Consider the following 18,644-nt stretch of genomic DNA (forward strand, 5'->3'; position numbering starts at 1 on the left):
TACATACTTTTACTCAAGTATAACAATTGGCAACTTTTTCCACCACTGATGCTAGGTTTAGGACCTCATATTGAAGCTTATAGAGACCCCAACTGATGTATAGAACAATCCTAAAATTATCTATTTTGGTTTAGATACAAGCATCATGAAACCTCTAACACAATACATTCATTTGACTTGGTGAAAATCTGTTTTTTGAACATAACTTGCGTACCACTTTTTCCACGTGGTTTCTTCCTTCACAGACTTCATGAAATGATGACCTCATCCTAAATATTTGGTCAAATTATTAATTTTGTGCATGGTTTCCTAGAAACAAGGGTGGCTCAACTTAGACCATTTGGCTCAACTGACACCACTCTCCCCTACATTACATACCATTTATTGATAGAAATGTACACAGCCAGCTATACTATTGTGCAGTGTCTGTGTAAGAAAACACTTCCATTGCATTAAGCTAGTGGACAATTAATTTCCCTAGTTTCCTACAAGGTCATCCAGGCATCCATACTGACTGTCGAAAGAAGGGAACAGAGCAGTTAAATCCTCTATCTGTGGTTTTTGAATGCGCGCTTTGCCTGCTTTCATCGTCAGCTTCCGTAGATTCCTGTTTGGTTTCCAAGGAAATGAGGATCATGGTGGCTTCGATATTTTTATCTGAGTGAATCCTTGGGGTATGTTTTTGACATTATTATTGTTTTTCACTGGCAATGTTTTATATAAATTGTTAAAACGTTATCTAATCAAATGTGCTAGCTTGCTAGCTAACCAACAACCATTTTGCATGCCAGCTATGTTGACGAATATATATTTTGACCGTACGAGGCTAGCTAACGTTAGCCAGCTAGCTATAACGTTACTGTTAGTTAACTAACGTTAATCCCAGCTAGCTAGCGACTGTAAACAGAGATGTTCATCAATTCAACTTTATTATGGTCTCTACCTACAGGCAAAGGAGCTGCACAGATACCGGTAATGGCAGAGCTGCACATTATCGGTCAGATCGTCGGGGCTAGCGGCTTCCCTCATAGCAGTCTCTTCTGCAAGTGGGGAATTCATACAGGTGTCTTTCGTTATAATCAGATTATTTTAATGAGTATGATGTGTACTTGACCGTATCCGTTATGGTTGTGATTCTCAGTTTCCAACAACACTTCTCTCTCTCGTTATGTAAGGAGGTGCATGGAGACTTCTCTCTGGCCTGAAGGAGGGGCAGACCCAGGTGGATTTGCCTCAGACGGGGGATATGGCATACTGGAGTCATCCCATTGATCTGCACTACACCACTAAAGGACTGCAAGGTAACAATTCAAAGTAACAGTTAATCACAGATCTAAATCGAAAGCTAGCTGTGGTCCTCTGTAGCTCAGCTGGTAGAGCACGGAGCTTGTAACGCTAAGGTAGTGGGTTTGATCCCCGGGACCACCCATACACAAAAAAAAAAAAATGTATGCACGCATGACTGTAAGTCGCTTTGGATAAAAGCGTCTGCTAAATGGCATATTATTATTATATTACATATTATACATAGTTACATCTACCAAGCCTAGTTTTCAGGGTAATACCAGGGTAAGACTTGTTTGTCTTTTATTCCCCTTCAGGTTGGCCCAAGCTTCACCTGCAGGTTTGGCACCAGGATTCATTTGGGCGTTGTCATCTGTATGGTTATGGATATTGCCATGTGCCCTCCAGCCCAGGGCACCACCATGTACGCTGTGTGACCTGGAGACCACTGGGATCCTGGCAGGAGCAGCTGGCTCAAACCTTCGTGGGTGGAGGTCCCCAACTGCGCTCCCCAGACCTTGTATACAGTGGGGCGGACAGATATAGGCTGCACACAGTTGCTATGGGCACTGTGGAGCTGGAGCTAGGCATCATAATGCGACACTTTGACAGATATGGTGTAGAGAGCTGAAATGTAGAGATGGGACAGCGAAGGGTGAATGGAGGGAAGCCTGAATGGAGCACTGTATTGTTAGTGGGTGGGGGCGGTGTGGATTTCGACCATATCTACACCGGGGTACATAAAAGAAGGCTGGGCAGGTCAGATGAGATATTTTGCCTTGTGAGATGCGTTGATGTGGCATACATGCTGAGAAGAACCCAACATGCAAATGTAGGTATTTCCCCTCTTTCTCCACAAGGGGGGGGTGGAAAGTGAGCCTTTCAACACCATCTGCCTTCCCAATTGTCAATATTTTTAGAACATTTAATATAATCAAAGTTGTATTTTAAACAATGCAAAACAGATTTTATACTGCACTTCATTTCAGTTTGATATTTTTCTATGAATTCCTTTGTGTTTTTATATAGTAGAATTATGTAAATAAATCATTACAATGTACCAAACCTGATGCCTTTGTTCTTTAACCTAACATACATCCTTTTGCTGTACAAATATTAACTCAAAGTTAGGCTTGCAAGTGCCATCTACTGATAGGCACAATTAATTCACTCATCAACATTTTCTGTAATAATATGTAGTACTTATTATCAATGTTTGACAGTAGGTGGTAAACAGAGGTGAGACAATATATATTAACTAGAAATATATTGTAGCCATGTCAGTCTATTTGGATGATACTCAATTTTTAGCACTTGCAGGTGGATTGAATTTAGCAAGTCAACCAGTTAAGTTCTTCCATGTTTCTTGCCTTCCTTGAAATGGCAGATGTTTCACAATGCTGCTCACTTCCTTGATTTAGAGCTTCATACTGTTCGTGCAAGAGGACAGGAACTAGACAGAAAAGCAACAGGAACTGGAGTGAAAAGATCAGTGGCTGATGATGTCTGCTAAAACTAACAACACTATGAACGTCTGAACAGTAGGGTCTAATACGGTAAATGGTTTTGTACGGTGTGTTGTTTTTTCTTATTTCTTTGTTTTAGTCTGAAACGTTTGAACTGACTGGATCTAGTAAAGAGAAAGAGAAGGAGGCAGGCCTGAGCTGTAACTATGTGGGTGAGTTAGATGACGCTGTTAAGATGTCTACTCTGCTCTTTCATTTTTTTGTGGTGGACCTCTGTCTTGAGTGTTCTCTCAAGTTTAGCATGGGAAAGTGCGTCTAGTGAATGACACAGCATCGGTCTTGGAGAATTTCAAATGGTTAAGGAATTGAAGTTAGGAAGTCGTTTTTGATAAAATTTCTTGTGCTTTATGCAATACAGTATGTTGTGTGCTTGTATTTATGTAGAACTGGTTTAGACATTTACATTTGTCAATATTGTGCTTATATACAGTAATGATATGGCCCTTTGCTTTGGCTTAGTCTGAAGCAGTTTATCTGGCGAAGGAAGTGAGTCAGCTGAATAAAACTTGTTCAATAACGTTGTAGGAAGAGACTGTCACATTTGCCAAAAAATATGAGTTATAACTGATTTTAACATAAATTAAAGTTCATAGAGAGTTGGGAAGACAGTTGAGACAACTTGACAATTTTCATTGAGATTTCCCTCTATAGTTCTTGATGTTACTTTCCAAATCTCAGTTTACACAGGGTTTCCTAAGAGCTTGTTTGTTATTTTAAATTGGGTCCCAGGAAGTAATGTGGTGATGTGCTGTAGTTCATTCATTAATGAATTGAGACTGCCTCTAGGGAGCACTGTGAGAGTCTGTGAGGCACCATGCCAGCGAGACAGTGACTCAGTCTAGGCTGAGCTCTTTTGGTGGTGAACTCTATGCGGTGCTAGTCCGTGATCTGACCTCGGCTCCAGAGCTTGCACCAGTCTCAGAGGAGCTCAACTTGAGATCCAGAAGCCTCCTGGGTTTCAGTGAGGATTGTGACAACAGCAGGAGAAGTGCATTGAAATCAGCTCATGCAACAGGCCTCGGTGAGCTCAAACAGGACGGTAAATCCACATAATAGTCAACTTTGAAAGCCTGCTGACATAGACATTATTCCTCTTTAAAGTCTGCAATGAGGGCAGTGTGTTTGATGCTGACTGCCTTATTGATGCTGGAATATGTGTGCCGGAGTGACACCATGTCCACCTGTAAGTCTCTGGACTTGGAGCTGGTGAAGAGGAAACGTATTGAGGCCATCCGTGGACAGATACTGAGCAAGCTGCGGCTGCCCAAGGAGCCAGAGATTGACCAGGAGGGAGACAATGAGGAGGTCCCAGCTTCCCTGATGTCCATCTACAACAGCACGGTGGAGCTGAGTGAGGAACAGGTGCACACGTACATACCACCCACTCCAGATGCAGAGGAGGAGGCATACTTTGCAAAGGAGGTCCACAAGTTCAACATGAAACAAAGTGAGTAGATATATCCATGCATGCTGTCTACGTGCATACACATCCTGCTGCGTACACAGGCTCTGGCTTGTCAAGTTAAAGTGGATGCTTCTCTAGCCTCACTTCAGTCAAGTATAGGTGTGTTAAATGGTTGATGTGTGTAGGGGGATATTCAAAGGTTGATTAAGATATAAAGCCCAGCTAACCACAGGCCTTCACCATGGTAATTGTATAGCAATGCAAAAAAAGTAGGGATTATATATATTTTGCTTGTTTCATAATCTTTCATCATCACACCCATATTTGGAGTGAAATAACATTAGACCATATTGTCACTTACAATGTGGAGGGTAAGACAGATGGATGGGGCCAGAGGTTTCCTCTGACTGATTACTGGGTGCTTATTCTGGTTATCTGAATAGCTGGCAGGAAGGAACACTTGATTTAGTACGTGCTGTTAAATGACACAGATTCTGCCCTCGAAAAGAAAATGTCTGCTATCTCTGTATACCATGAAGCATCTGTCAAACTTTTCACAACCCTGGATTGAGTGATGCAGGATGATGCAGAGAGGGTTGGCAGACATGCAAATTATTATTAAGGCTAATTCAACCTTGTTGCATGTCGTGAATAAGATGCATTTGAAATGTTGCTGTAGTTTACGACTGGCAAATGTAGAAACTGCAGTTGGTGGACCTTTTTTAGAATGTACATTTATATAATTATGTCCTTTAGATAAGGTTGTTGACTGAAAATGGGTGTTTCTTCCATTGGTTTACTGAACTGACTGCAATGGCCCTGTCTACTGTGTGTAAAACCACGGCCTGCCTCAACCTTTTACCTCTCCCTACCAGATGTTCCTTCCCTTTGCTGGGTCCTTCCCCTTTTCTGTCTAAAAGACAGTATACATCTCGACAGTGTAAACTTGTTGTCCAGGCAGTAACTCTGAGCAGGTTAGGTTTGCCACAGAAGCTCTCAGGACCGTGCCCTCTGATTAGATCCTTTTTGATGCCGTTGGTTTATTGTAATACAGCATGGTATGATCTGGCTTTGAGAGCAGAGCCTCACTTCCTCAGCGGCCCTGTCAATGTGTAATTATTGTTACAGACTCACAGGGGTAATTTTGGCTCCGGCGGATAGCATTTGAGGCCAAACCTGAAACTGCATTCGCCTCTCCCTGAGAGTGTCTTTATATAACATAATCTATCCACAATAGTTTTATTACTGGTACTATGGTAAAATGAAATGATTTCTCTTTCTTTCTCTATACCCCACTCTCTTGCACTGACAGGTCCAGTAGTAGAAAGTACTAAACATCATATTGACTCTCCTTCTTTCCAAGGTGGGAACACCAGTAAGCACCAGATGCTCTTCAACATGTCTGAGATGCGGTCAGTATTGGGGACTGATCGACTGCTCTGTCAAGCTGAGCTCCGTCTCCTCATCAAGAACCGTGGCATGTTCGAAGGCAGCGAGCAGAGGCTGGAACTCTACAGAGGAGTTGGAGATAAGGCACGTTACCTGAAGTCCCATTTTGTCTCCAAGGAATGGGCCAATCGCTGGTTGTCCTTTGATGTAACACAGACTCTGAGGGAGTGGCTGCAAGAGGCTGGTAAGTAAAAATTTCCTTTAGGGTTGTAGATATAATTACATAACACAAACAGTATGTTGCAACACAGACAATCATATCCTGTTACACATCTGTGTCTGATTGAAGTGCCACTACAAAGAAGGCCCATGACAAAGCATGTGAATGTCACGATCGTTGAGAGACGGGTCAGACCAAGGTGCAGCGTGAAAAGCGTACATGTTTATTTAACTCAATAAACATAAACAAAACAAGAAACAACATAACGTGAAGTCCTCAGGCTATAAACATACAAGCCTACCACGGAACATAAACAAGAAACATAGAAACAACACATCTAGATCCTAAACATAGAAATTCTAACATAGATCCTCACGCCCTGACCAAACCAACTAAAGACAACCAGCCTCTCAAGGCCAGGGCGTGACAGTACCCCCCCCCCCCAAAGGTGCGTACTCCGGCCGCACCCACCTGACTCATTAGGGTAGGGTCCGGGTGGGCATTCCGCCTCGGAGGCGGATCCGGCTCCGGGCGTGACGACCTCTCCCTCTCTGCCTCCCCGTTGCGCCCCTGGTCTGGTCTGGACCTCGGCGCGATGCTTCCCCTCTCCTTCCTCCCACGATGCACCAAGCCCTGTCTGGACCCTGGTGTGGGAGGCCCCGAACCTGGAGAGGGGCTGACGTCTGGGCCTGGATCGGCAATCCTCCCGCGATGCACCAAGCCCTGTCTGGACCCTGGTGTGGGAGGCCCCGACCCTGGAGAGGGGCTGACATCTGGGCCTGGAGAGGAGCCGCTGACCGGAGCTGGACTGGACCCCGGTGGAGCGGACTGCTCTGGCTCCGGAGTGGAGCCGCTGACCGGAGCTGGACTGGGCACCGGTGGAGCAGACTGCTCTGGTACCGGAGTGGAGCCGCTGACCGGAGCTGGACTAGACACCGATGGAGCGGACTGCTCTGGCTCCGGAGTGGAACCGCTGACCGGAGCTGGACTGGGCACCGGTGGAGCGGACTGCTCTGGCTCCGGAGTGGATCCGCTGACCGGAGCTGGACTAGGCACCGGTGGAGCGGACTCCTCTGACTCCGGAGTGGATCCGCTGACCGGAGCTGGACCAGGCACCGGTGGAACGGGCACGGGCCGTGCCGGACTGGGAACACGCACCACTGGCTTGGTGCGAGGAGCAGGCACGGGCCGGGCCGGACTGGGAACACGCACCACTGGTCTGGTGCGAGGAGCAGGAACGGGCCGGGCCGGACTGGCGACACGCACCACTGGTTTGGTGCAAGGAGCAGGGACGGGCCGTACTAGACTGGGAACACGCACCACTGGCTTGGTGCGGGGAGCAGGTACAGGGTGCGTACCGGGCTGGCGACAAGCACCACTGGTTTGGTGCGAGGAGCAGGGACGGGCCGTACTGGACTGGGAACACGCACCACTGGCTTGGTGCGGGGAGCAGGTACAGGGTGCGTACCGGGCTGGCGACACGCACCACTGGTTTGGTGCGAGGAGCAGGGACGGCCCATACTGGACTGGGAACACGCACCACTGGCTTGGTGCGGGGAGCAGGTACGGGGCGTACTGGGCTGGCGACACGCACCACTGGTTTGGTGCGGGGAGCAGGTACGTGCCGTACCGGACTGAATACACGCACCACTGGTTTGGTGCGGGGAGCAGGCACGGGCCGTACCGGACTGGGAACACGCACCACTGGCTTGGTGCGAGGAGCAGGCACGAGGCGTACCGGACTGGGAACCGGCGCTGGAGGTCTACGACTGTACCAGTCCTTTACTCTCCGCGCCCAGTCCTCCTCCAGTGAGGACTCCTCCTTGAGCCCCCACAAGTGCAGTGGTCGGGGCTCTTCTCTATCGATCCCCGACCACCCTTTTAGCCCCCCAAAAAATATTTTTTGTGGCTGTCTCTCGTGCTTCCTCCTCAGCCGGCGCCTTCTGTGTTCCTCTCCTGCCTGGGCCTCCTCCTTCGCCCAGGGTCCTTTACCTGCCAAAATCTCCTCCCATGTCCAAAAACTCTTCCCCACCTGTGTCCAGGGTGTCTGCTGATCCTGGGCACGCTGCTTGGTCCATTTTTGGTGGGATCTTCTGTCACGATCGTTGAGAGACGGGTCAGACCAAGGTGCAGCGTGAAAAGCGTACATGTTTATTTAACTCAATAAACATAAACAAAACAAGAAACAACATAACGTGAAGTCCTCAGGCTATAAACATACAAGCCTACCACGGAACATAAACAAGAAACATAGAAACAACACATCTAGATCCTAAACATAGAAATTCTAACATAGATCCTCACGCCCTGACCAAACCAACTAAAGACAACCATCCTCTCAAGGCCAGGGCGTGACAGTGAAAGAACTGTCCAACAGACTTTTACACCTAAAACAGTATACCTATTCCTTCAGGTATAAAAAAATAGTTTCATACACCATTATATTAGCATTTTTGCAACACTTTACAGGAGAGGAGCAAGGATTTCAATTGAAGTTGCCTTGTGATTGTGGGAAACCAATGGAGGAATTCCTCTTCGGAATAGCAGGTATTTGCAGTTTACTCTATTCACTATATTGAAATCAACTCAAGCCATAAGTTTTCTGCCAAAACCTCCACTGTGAATCTCTTGACTGACAGGTGGCAATGTTTTATACGATAGGGATGGACAAGCTGAGGGGAGATACAGAAACACTCTCCATGAAAATGCCATCAAAGCCTCACATTTTACTGATGTCACTTCCTGTGGAACGCCACAGCCAGCTTAGCTCTCGGAAGAAACGACAAACCACTACTGAAGAGATCTGCTCAGAGTGAGACTATCCTTTATTCCACAGGCCCAAGATAACATTTATAATGATCAATTCATGTCTCTTAAATGTGTACTAACAAAGTTAATCTCTTTTAGCAGATAGATATATTGTACGCCTACTTAGAGATCCTGTTAACACCCTCTTAACGCCCTCATAACGCCCTGTTAGTGCCCTGTTAACTCCCTATTAACGCCCAGTTAACTCCCTGTTTGTAAGAAATAAGGTGTATAACTCACAGGTGTATGTACCCCCCAGCAAATCGGAGAGTTGCTGTGTGCGAAGGCTTTACATTGACTTCCGTAAGGACCTGGGCTGGAAGTGGATCCATGAACCCACTGGCTACTTTGCTAACTACTGCATGGGCCCCTGCACCTATATATGGAACACAGAAAACAAGTACTCCCAGGTAATGCTACCAGTCATGTTTCTATAGGCGTCCCTGTTGTTTACTGTCTTTAAAGGATCTATACAGTTGGGGTTTTCAGTAATCAGACACTGTATAGCCACGGGGGGAGATTGAGACAAGATACAGAACGAGATGGTCTGTTCAGTGAGATATCTAGTGTTGTTTACCCAACCACAGGTACTGGCTCTGTATAAGCACCACAATCCTGGAGCCTCTGCCAAACCCTGCTGTGTTCCACAGGTCTTAGAGCCCCTACCCATTATCTATTATGTGGGGAGACAACACAAGGTCAGTGAATACTGCATGGTTAGAAGTATCAAATCAAACTCTCAGAACATTGTCACTGAATTGAAATCATAGACAACACAGCTGCTGGGTTTTCATTATTCTTTACAATGTCTATCCATTGAATGTACTCTTTTTTTTCTCCCACAGGTGGAGCAGTTGTCCAATATGATTGTTAAGTCCTGCAAGTGTAGCTAGAATTACTGTACATATCCCTCCCCTTTCTTGTCCATCGTATTTCCTTGTACTCATGGAGATACAAAATGGGGGCAGATCCTTTTTGATGCCACTGGTTTAGTGTAAACTGCTTGTCCCTTGGAAATCAAGATGTAGTCAAGACATTAATTTACGAAGGGTACTAATATAATTTGATATGTTTGGGTGGTGTCTAGTCTGCATTTTTTATTTAGCTTTTCCCAGCAGAGAATTTGTTTATGTTTAGTGATTTGTTAATGTTTTCTTATTTTATTTTCAATATATGTAGTGGTTTATGGAGTAAAAAAAAAATGTTGTTTAGACTTGTCAATATCCTGGGTGTGTCAATAGTCTTATCTTACTGTCACTGAGTTGCAGTATTTGTGCTCCCTGGGAAGTATAGAGGGAAAAGGCTAAGATGGCATTAGTTTTGGTCTACTATTACTTAAAATACTGAATGTACAATAGCATTAACTTCCTCTAAATAGTTTTGTCATTCATCTCTTTTGAATAAATATATCTGCATCACACGACCTATCTCAAGAAATACTGTAAAAAAGTTAATAAAAAAAATAGTTAATTCTGTTTAAGCCTACTGGATCAAAAGTCCTTTAACAATAAATATGTCCAGAGTGCCATGACATTATACCATGACATTAGGGGGGTCTCTATATTTTTTGGACATCTGTTACAAAACACCTCACGCGCTTGTGCGTTCATTAGATTTTTTTTATAGTAGACGTAATTTAACCATATTGTTTTTTATTACCTATTAATTTGGAATGAACACAACCAGTCATGATGCTTTCATCTTATTGTCAAACAAATAACTTCAAAAAGTAGGCTACTTGCGCATGTTCCAGCATCCAAACAGCACACTGTGCACTCGCTCCATTTGATGAATGGAAAGAGACACCTGTTACAAAACATCAACAAGTGTAATTCCATTTTTAGTTGTGTGCTCCATATTTAGTTTAAGATAGGTTATAAGTAGGCCTTTTGTAAAATAATTCGCATTTGCCTATTGTTGTCATTTGTTGGGTACAGTAGGCACTAGTCTTTCTTGGCAACTGCTGCAATATAACCTGTTCAAAACTTTTGTGAAGGTTTACACCAGTTCACAAGTGTTTTTTTTAATTCTGTTGAGCCATTTTCTTTGGCCAAATTAAGTTCCAACTGTAATGTTGTGTTTGCCACGATATAATATCCTGCTCATATTTTACCTATAAATAATGGCTTGACTTACTTTTGATATTACCCTAATAAAGTTAAGAAACTTTTGTGATGGTTTGGTGTGGTGTGACTATTACCCTATTATACTGCAGGCCTGTGGTATGAAGGCAGTGAACACTGGCGCTCCAACTGACACGGACAGTTGAACCTGAGGTGAGGAAGCATGTTTTAGGCCTACCAGAGTTACTCCTACAATCTAACAATATAATGCTTATCTTTATAAAACATATTCTGATAGAAAAATTACGAATTAGTCTCCTTCTGTATGCCTATACAGTTGAAGTCTGAAGTTTACATACACTTAGGTTGGAGTCATTAAAACTCGTTTTTCAACCACTCCACAAATGTCTTGTTAACAAACTATAGTTTTGGCAAGTCGGTTAGGCCATCTACTTTGTGCATGACACAAGTAATTTTTCTAACAATTGTTTACAGACAGATTATTTCACTTATAATTCACTGTTTCACAATTCCAGTGGGTCAGAAGTTTATATACACTAAGTTGATTGTGCCTTTAAACAGCTTGGAAAATGGCAGAAAATTATGTAATGGCTTTAGAAGCTTCTGATAGGCTAATTGACATCATTTGAGTCAATTGGAGGTGTACCTGTGGATGTGTTTCAAGGCCTACCTTCAAACTCAGTGCCTCTGCTCGACATCATGGGAAAATCAAAAGAAATCAGCCAAGACCTCAGAACAAAAATTGTAGACCTCCACAAGTCTGGTTCATCCTTGGGAGCAATTTCCAAACGCCTGAAGGTACCACGTTCATCTGTACAAACAATAGTACACAAGTATAAACACCATGGGACCATGCAGCCGTCATACCGCTCAGGAAGGAGACGCATTCTGTCTCCTAGAGATGAACGTAGTTTGATGCGAAAAGTGCAAATCAATCCCAGAACAACAGCAAAGGACCTTGTGAAGATGCTGGAGGAAACAGGTACAAAAGTATCTATATCCTCAGTAAAACATGTCCTATATCGACATAACCTGAAAGGCCACTCAGCAAGGAAGAAGCCATTGCTCCAAAACCGCCATAAAAAAGCCAGACTACGGTTTGCAACTGCACATGGGGACAAAGATCGTACTTTTTGGAGAAATGTCCTCTTGTCTGATGAAACAAAAATAGGACTGTTTGGCCATAATGACCATCGTTATGTTTGGAGGAAAAAGGGGGTGCCTTGCAAGCCAAAGAACACCATCCCAACCGTGAAGCACGGGGGTGGCAGCATCATGCTGTGGGGGTGCTTTGCTGCAGGAGGGACTGGTGCACTTCACAAAATAGATGGCATCATGAGGAAGGAAAATTATGTGGGTATATTGAAGCAACATCTCAAGACATCAGTCAGGAAGTTAAAGCTTGGTCGCAAATGGGTCTTCCAAATGGACAATGACCCCAAGCATACTTCCAAAGTTGTGGCAAAATGGCATAAGGACAACAAAGTCAAGGTATTGGAGTGGCCATCACAAAGCCCTGCCCTCAATCCTATAGAAAATGTGTGGGCAGAACTGAAAAAGCGTGTTGCGAGCAAGGAGGCCTACAAACCTGACTCAGTTACACCAGCTCTGTCAGGAGAAATGGGCCAAAATTCACCCAACTTATTGTGGGAAGCTTGTGGAAGGCTACCCGAAACATTTGACCCAATTTAAAGGTAATGCTACCAAATACGAATTGAGTGTATGTAAACTTCTGACCCACTGGGAATGTGATGAAATAAATAAAAGCTGAAATAAATCATTCTCTCTACTATTATTCTGACATTTCACATTCTTAAAATAAAGTGGTGATCCTAACTGACCTAAGACAGGGAATTTGTACTAGGATTAAATGTCAGGAATTGTGAAAAACTGAGTTTAAATGTATTTGGCTAAGGTGTATGTAAACCTCCGACTTCAACTGTATATGTATAGCAGACGCAGTAGCCTATCTTACAAGGATAAAGAAATGCATGTTGGTGTGTTCTAGCATGTTGCTTGCATATCTCTCTCTCTCTATCTCTCTTTCAATTCAATTTCAATTCAATTTAAGAGGCGTTATTGGCATGGGAAACATATGTTTACATTGCCAAAGCAAGTGAAATAGATAATAAACAAAAGTGAAAGAAACAATAAAAAAGTTACAGTAAACATTACACTCACAAAAGTTCCAAAAGAATGAAGACATTTCAGGTGTCATCTTATGTCTATATACAGTGTTGTAATTATGTGCAAATAGTTAAAGTACAAAAGGGAACATAAATAAACATAAATATAGGTTGTATTTACAATGGTGTTTGGTCTTCACTGGTTGCCCTTTTCTTGTGGCAACAGGTCACGGAACTTTTAAAGGATATTCCCGCGTTGTTAATGAGCACATCCAATCCCCCATACGTCTTCTGCAGAAAGTTACTCAGTTGCTTGGCGCTGCCCCGGTCGCAGAGATCAAGGTGGTGGTAAGCAACTTCAAATCCTTCGGACTTCAGCATCTTCACTGCCTCATTTCAAAGTTTCTCATTTCGAGCAGTAAGAATAACATCCCCCGTAAATGTTGCTTTGCAAAGCTCCCTCACAATCGCAAATCCTGTGCCTTTATTGGCACCGGTAACTACTGCCACTTTTATTTTTTACATGTCCTTCACTCTCCAAACCTTTCTTTCTGTAAAGGAATTAGTTAAAGTAGGCTAACTATGGTTTAAATAATGCAATTAACCGCAATGTGGTTGTAGTAGGCTGACGTGTAGCCTACGCTGATCTGGGAGTAGACAATGTTGATTTAGAGGAAAGTCAACCTTATTGGCTACTTTTGCAAACAAAGGAATGTGCACAGTTACTCTGACAGATGAAGTTGTGTAGCCTAATATATAAAATACCCACATATGATACAATGGGAGGGAGAGGGCATGTTATATTGATATAAGACGGGAGAGGTTAGGTTAGCCTATTTACGCACAGTTCAGACGCCGAATTTATGGCTATTCAACTGAATAGAAATGAACGGCTCATGTCCGCCACATGCATCAAACTCTTTGCGTTCCGGTGGAACTCATTCGTTGTCAATTCGTTGTCAGTGGAGCAGTTAGCATGCCATTCAATATTTTCAGGCAGCGTTAAGAGCTTTGCTTGACATACTGATTGGTTTCATACATAGAGATGGATAGAGGACTCATCTTTATATCTGTGCCATTATAGCATCTGTGACAGCATGGGCAGCGCCACTGAGGCTACAATTCAATTTCAATTCAAGGGACTTTATTGGCATGGGAAACATATGTTTACATTGCCAAAGGAAGTGAAATGGATAATCAAAAGTGACATAAACAAAAAGTGAACAGTAAATATAACACTCACACAAGTTCCAAAAGAATAAAGACATTTAAAATGTAATATGTCTATATACAGTGTTGTAAAGATGTGCAAATAGTTAAAGTAAAAAAAGGGAATAATAAATAAACATGGATTGTATTTACAATGGTTTTTGTTCTTCAATGGTTGCCCTTTTCTTGTGGCAACAGGTCACAAATATTGCTGCTGTGATTGCTCACTGGGGTATTTCACCCAATAGATATGGGAGTTTATCAAAATTGGATTTGTTTTCAAATTCTTTGTCGGTCTGTGTAATCTGAGGGAAATATGTGTCTCTAATATGGTCATACATTTGGCAGGAGGTTAGGAAGTGCAGCTCAGTTTCCACCAGTTTCCGCCTTCGGCGGCCTTTCTCAATAGCAAGGCTACTGTGGGGATTTATTATTCTCATAAATGGATGGGATGACTAACTTAGAAGGAATGCATTAATGATTAAGGCATGGAGGGTCTGTACTGTGCTGATGTGGGTTGTTTCACCTGGCATGCTGTGATTGATGTGAGGAGCTATTTTAGGGAGTAGGGGAAGATAAGAATTTATGTCTCCAAATACTAGACTACACTGCTTCTTTGTGATCTGTGAACCGTCCTTGGACGTAGGAATGGTGTCTAGGGGAGCTGGCTCTTCTTACCATGACAGGTTGTTATGATAAGAATTTATGCCTGGCAACAGTGTGCAACGGTGGAGCGCCAAGAGGCTGGAACCAGCCGGTGCGCCAACGCATTGGCTGAGTAAGTCTAAACCACGCTCAGTCTCTACTCTGATAGGCCCAGCAGGGAGCGGGAACTATCTCTGTCAGAGTATTTTAAGGAGAACTCATAACAATGGATTAGTTCTCTGAATGCCCTGCGTGGTATATCAGTGGACCCGTATATACGAACATCATATTTACCATTGAAGGTTTTGCATTAATTAAAATACTAGTATATCTTAGAAGTCGTGTTGACCTCTTGTTCCTAATACCAGATTTGAATTGACGCAACTTAACACTACTCTCTCGCTCTTGGGGGCTAGGCCTAAGCTTATCTTCCTTTCTATTTTGTTATTTTTATATTAACATCACACAGTGGACACCTAAACCTTTTGGCCTATGCATGCAATGTTCTGATGCATTTAGTGTTCAAATCTCTGACAGCTGAACCATGAGGTGGACAATTAGGGACAATTCGACATTTACTGGGGGAAGGGGGGCTGGTCCAACACCAGGTGTCATAAAAAACATATATTTTCACAGGACCCTCCCCTTGTACTCCCCCTCTTAGAATTAACTCAAAATAATGTTTACGATCACAAATAACAATAACTGTAGCTACCCTGTGTTTATAAATGTGGATATCAACTTTGCTACTTCAGCATTCATTTGTGGCACAGTCGATGTCACGCAGAGCTACGGGCTAGAAAGTTGAGGGTTCGCCCGACCACGCGCGTGGCTGGTGTATTCAGCATGTAAGGGAAGTACCAAAACACCTTGATATAGGGGAGGTGCATGCAAGCAGATAATGAAATGTGGCTAGGATGGAATAAATTATATAGTAAAACCTGCAAAAGGGCGAATGTAAACCCGTGAAAAAACGCGCTAGCCTCCCCTGTGCCCAATAAAAAAAACATACAACCCTCCCCAAAGCCAAAAAGATAAGTTAGACAACCCTCCCCTATTTTGGACCACCCCCCGTACCCCAGTACATTTCGAACTGTCCCTTATTGTTTAATGAAAGTAAAAAACAATAAAACAATGGGCTATGAAGTTCTGCATATGCTACACATCAAAACACAAGGAATAATGTTTTTGTAATTTGTTATAGGCTGTTTTTAAGGACTTATAAATGTGCTTCATTTGGCCAATATCCCTCGTTGTTTATTGATGGCGCTGGCTGCGTTGGTGGACGCACTAAATGGGTTATGCACCAAATGCATATGGATGACCAGTACATTTCTCAAATGTCCAATAAATTAAAATCTTCCCAGTCACTTGTCTGGCGCCAAATTTTCCTAATGGAAACCCTGATATATAATATATAGGCTTCAAAATAAACTTTCCAGTGACACTGACACACCCAATGAAATCATGCCAATACCTAAAGATAAACTAGGCAGAATACTTTGAAAAACAGTGCTGTTCACTCAAAAGTTGAAGAAAAAAAATTGCTTCTACAGACAGATTGTCACGAACGTCAGGAATCGATGAGGACCAAGGCGCAGCGTTGCAGGCAAACATACTCTTTATTACGAGACACGATCAAAACAACAAACGATACGTGACAGTTCACTGTCTACGATAAACAGACTAGAAACAAAATCCCACAAACACGAATGAAAAACAGACTGTATAAATATGGCTCCCAATCAGAGACAGCCAGCAACACCTGACACTCGTTGCCTCTGATTGGGAGCCACTCTGGCCAACATAGAAATAGCACCCATAGAAACAAAACCACATTAATCTACACACCCTGGCTCAACATAACAGTGTCCCCAGAGCCAGGGCGTGACAGTACCCCCCCCTAAAGGCGCGGACTCCGACCGCGTCAACCAAATACCACAGGGGAGGGACCGGGTGGGCACTCCGCCTAGGCGTCGGATCCGGCTCCGGGCCTGATCCCCGCTCCCTCTCCAACCCCCCAAAGTACCCCTGGTCCGGTCTGGCCCCGCTGGCCGGAGCTGGACTGCACACTGATGGAGCGGATCGCTCCAGCTCCGGCGTAAAACATCTGACCAGTGCCGAACCAGGCACCAGTGGAACAGGCACGGGCCGTGCCGGACTGACGACGCCCACCACTGGCTTGGTGTGGAGAACAGGCACGGGCCGTGCTGGACTGACAACGCACACCACTGGCTTGGTGTGAGGGGCAGGAGTGAGCCGAACCGGGCTGACGAAACGCACCACTGACTTGGTGCGGGGAGCAGGAACGGGCCGAGCCGGGCTGACGAAGCGCACCACTGATTTGGTGCGGGGAGCAGGAACGGGCCGAGCCGGGCTGACGAAGCGCACCACTGACTTGGTGCGGGGAGCAGGAACGGGCCGAGCCGGGCTGACGAAGCGCACCACTGACTTGGTGCGGGGAGCAGGAACGGGCCGAGCCGGGCTGACGAAGCGCACCACTGACTTGGTGCGGGGAGCAGGAACGGGCCGAGCCGGGCTGACGAAGCGCACCACTGACTTGGTGCGGGGAGCAGGAACGGGCCGAGCCGGGCTGACGAAGCGCACCACTGACTTGGTGCGGGGAGCAGGAACAGACCGGACCGTACTGGGGACACACACCACTGGCCCTACACCGGGATCTGGAACGGGCCGGACCGGACTGGTAACACACCCCAGTACCTCTCGCCATGCCTCTACACCTTCCATCCCCTCTTCGACCAGTGGCCCCCGTAACCTGGCGGCCTCCTCTGCCAACCCGCTAGACCGCTCTATCGCGGCCTCCTGCTGCCCCGACGTCATGAGCCCCCCCCTAAAAAATTTCTGGGGGTCTCTCCTCCCCGTGGGCCAGGCCTCTATAGTTCTCGCCCAACTCTCGCTCTTCTGCCTCCAACTCCCGCTATTCAGCTCCTCAATTGGCTTGACCCAGTCGAAGCTCTTCCTCCATTGTTCCCAAGTCCACTCTCTCTGCTCTTCACTCGGCTTGACCCAGTCGAGGCTGCCACGGAGATCTGCTAGGGATTTCCCTGGCGATGGCTCCTCGACTCGCTGCTTGGTCCAGTTGTGGTGGGCGTCGTCAGTCCGGCACGGCCCGTGCCTGTTCCACTGGTGCCTGGTTCGGCACTGGTCAGATGTTTTACGCCGGAGCTGGAGCGATCCGCTCCATCAGTGTGCAGTCCAGCTCCGGCCAGCGGGGCCAGACCGGACCAGGGGTACTTTGGGGGGTTGGAGAGGGAGCGGGGATCAGGCCCGGAGCCGGATCCGCCGCCTAGGCGGAGTGTTGCAGGCAAACATACTCTTTATTACGAGACACGATCAAAACAACAAACGATACGTGACAGTTCACGGTCTACCATAAACAGACTAGAAACAAAATCCCACAAACACGAATGAAAAACAGACTGTATAAATATGGCTCCCAATCAGAGACAGCCAGCAACACCTGACACTCGTTGCCTCTGATTGGGAGCCACTCTGGCCAACATAGAAATAGCACCCATAGAAACAAAACCACATTAATCTACACACCCTGGCTCAACATAACAGTGTCCCCAGAGCCAGGGCGTGACACAGATTACTCTTTTCAGCAGTAGGCATTTGTTTTGCAAACGGTAAGCCTACTTTTTCCTCACGATTGTATTTTGAAATTTGTGAAAGGCAAACTGACAGTCGCAACCAACCATAGAAATCAAATCAAATGTTATTGGTCACATACACATATTTAGCAGATGTAATTGCAGGTGTAGCGAAATGCTTGTTCCTAGCTCCAACAGTGCAGTAGTATCTAACAATTCACAACAATACACACAAATCTATAAGTAAAAGAATGGAATTAAGAAATATATAAATATTAGGACAAGCAATGTCAGAGTGGCATTGACTAGAATACAGTGTAATACCAACCATAGC

At 44.9% G+C, this 18,644-nt stretch overlaps 2 protein-coding genes across 2 annotated transcripts; both read left to right on the forward strand.

Annotated features, from left to right (window-relative positions):
• Positions 1-619: 619 nt before the first annotated feature.
• Positions 620-2,248, forward strand: LOC311100086 (B9 domain-containing protein 2). Its single transcript, XM_084140832.1, has 4 exons — positions 620-674; positions 950-1,063; positions 1,176-1,301; positions 1,602-2,248. The coding sequence occupies exons 2-4, from the start codon at positions 976-978 to the stop codon at positions 1,913-1,915; spliced, it is 528 nt and encodes a 175-aa protein (XP_083996958.1). The 5' UTR covers positions 620-674; positions 950-975; the 3' UTR covers positions 1,916-2,248.
• Positions 2,249-2,739: 491 nt separating this feature from the next.
• LOC311100083 (transforming growth factor beta-1 proprotein) lies at positions 2,740-10,802 on the forward strand. The gene is made up of 7 exons (XM_084140829.1): positions 2,740-4,257; positions 5,579-5,848; positions 8,294-8,371; positions 8,486-8,636; positions 8,892-9,042; positions 9,220-9,330; positions 9,478-10,802. Exons 1-7 carry the CDS (start codon positions 3,918-3,920, stop codon positions 9,523-9,525), a joined length of 1,149 nt encoding a protein of 382 aa, XP_083996955.1. The 5' UTR covers positions 2,740-3,917; the 3' UTR covers positions 9,526-10,802.
• The last annotated feature ends 7,842 nt before the right edge of the window (positions 10,803-18,644 follow it).

Source organism: Coregonus lavaretus (assembly GCF_964263955.1).
Source record: "Coregonus lavaretus genome assembly, chromosome: 24".
NCBI lineage: Eukaryota > Metazoa > Chordata > Actinopteri > Salmoniformes > Salmonidae > Coregonus > Coregonus lavaretus.

Excerpts from the sequence above, each read along its gene's own strand:
- LOC311100086 (XM_084140832.1), top strand. The coding sequence starts at position 976 with ATGGCAGAGCTGCACATTATCGGTCAGATCGTCGGGGCTAGCGGCTTC. Across the intron at positions 1,064-1,175 it reads CAAGTGGGGAATTCATACAG|GAGGTGCATGGAGACTTCTC; the intron begins GTGTCTTTCGTT and ends TCGTTATGTAAG. Across the intron at positions 1,302-1,601 it reads CACCACTAAAGGACTGCAAG|GTTGGCCCAAGCTTCACCTG; the intron begins GTAACAATTCAA and ends ATTCCCCTTCAG.
- LOC311100083 (XM_084140829.1), top strand. The coding sequence starts at position 3,918 with ATGAGGGCAGTGTGTTTGATGCTGACTGCCTTATTGATGCTGGAATAT. Across the intron at positions 5,849-8,293 it reads GGAGTGGCTGCAAGAGGCTG|GAGAGGAGCAAGGATTTCAA; the intron begins GTAAGTAAAAAT and ends AACACTTTACAG. Across the intron at positions 9,331-9,477 it reads ATGTGGGGAGACAACACAAG|GTGGAGCAGTTGTCCAATAT; the intron begins GTCAGTGAATAC and ends TTTCTCCCACAG.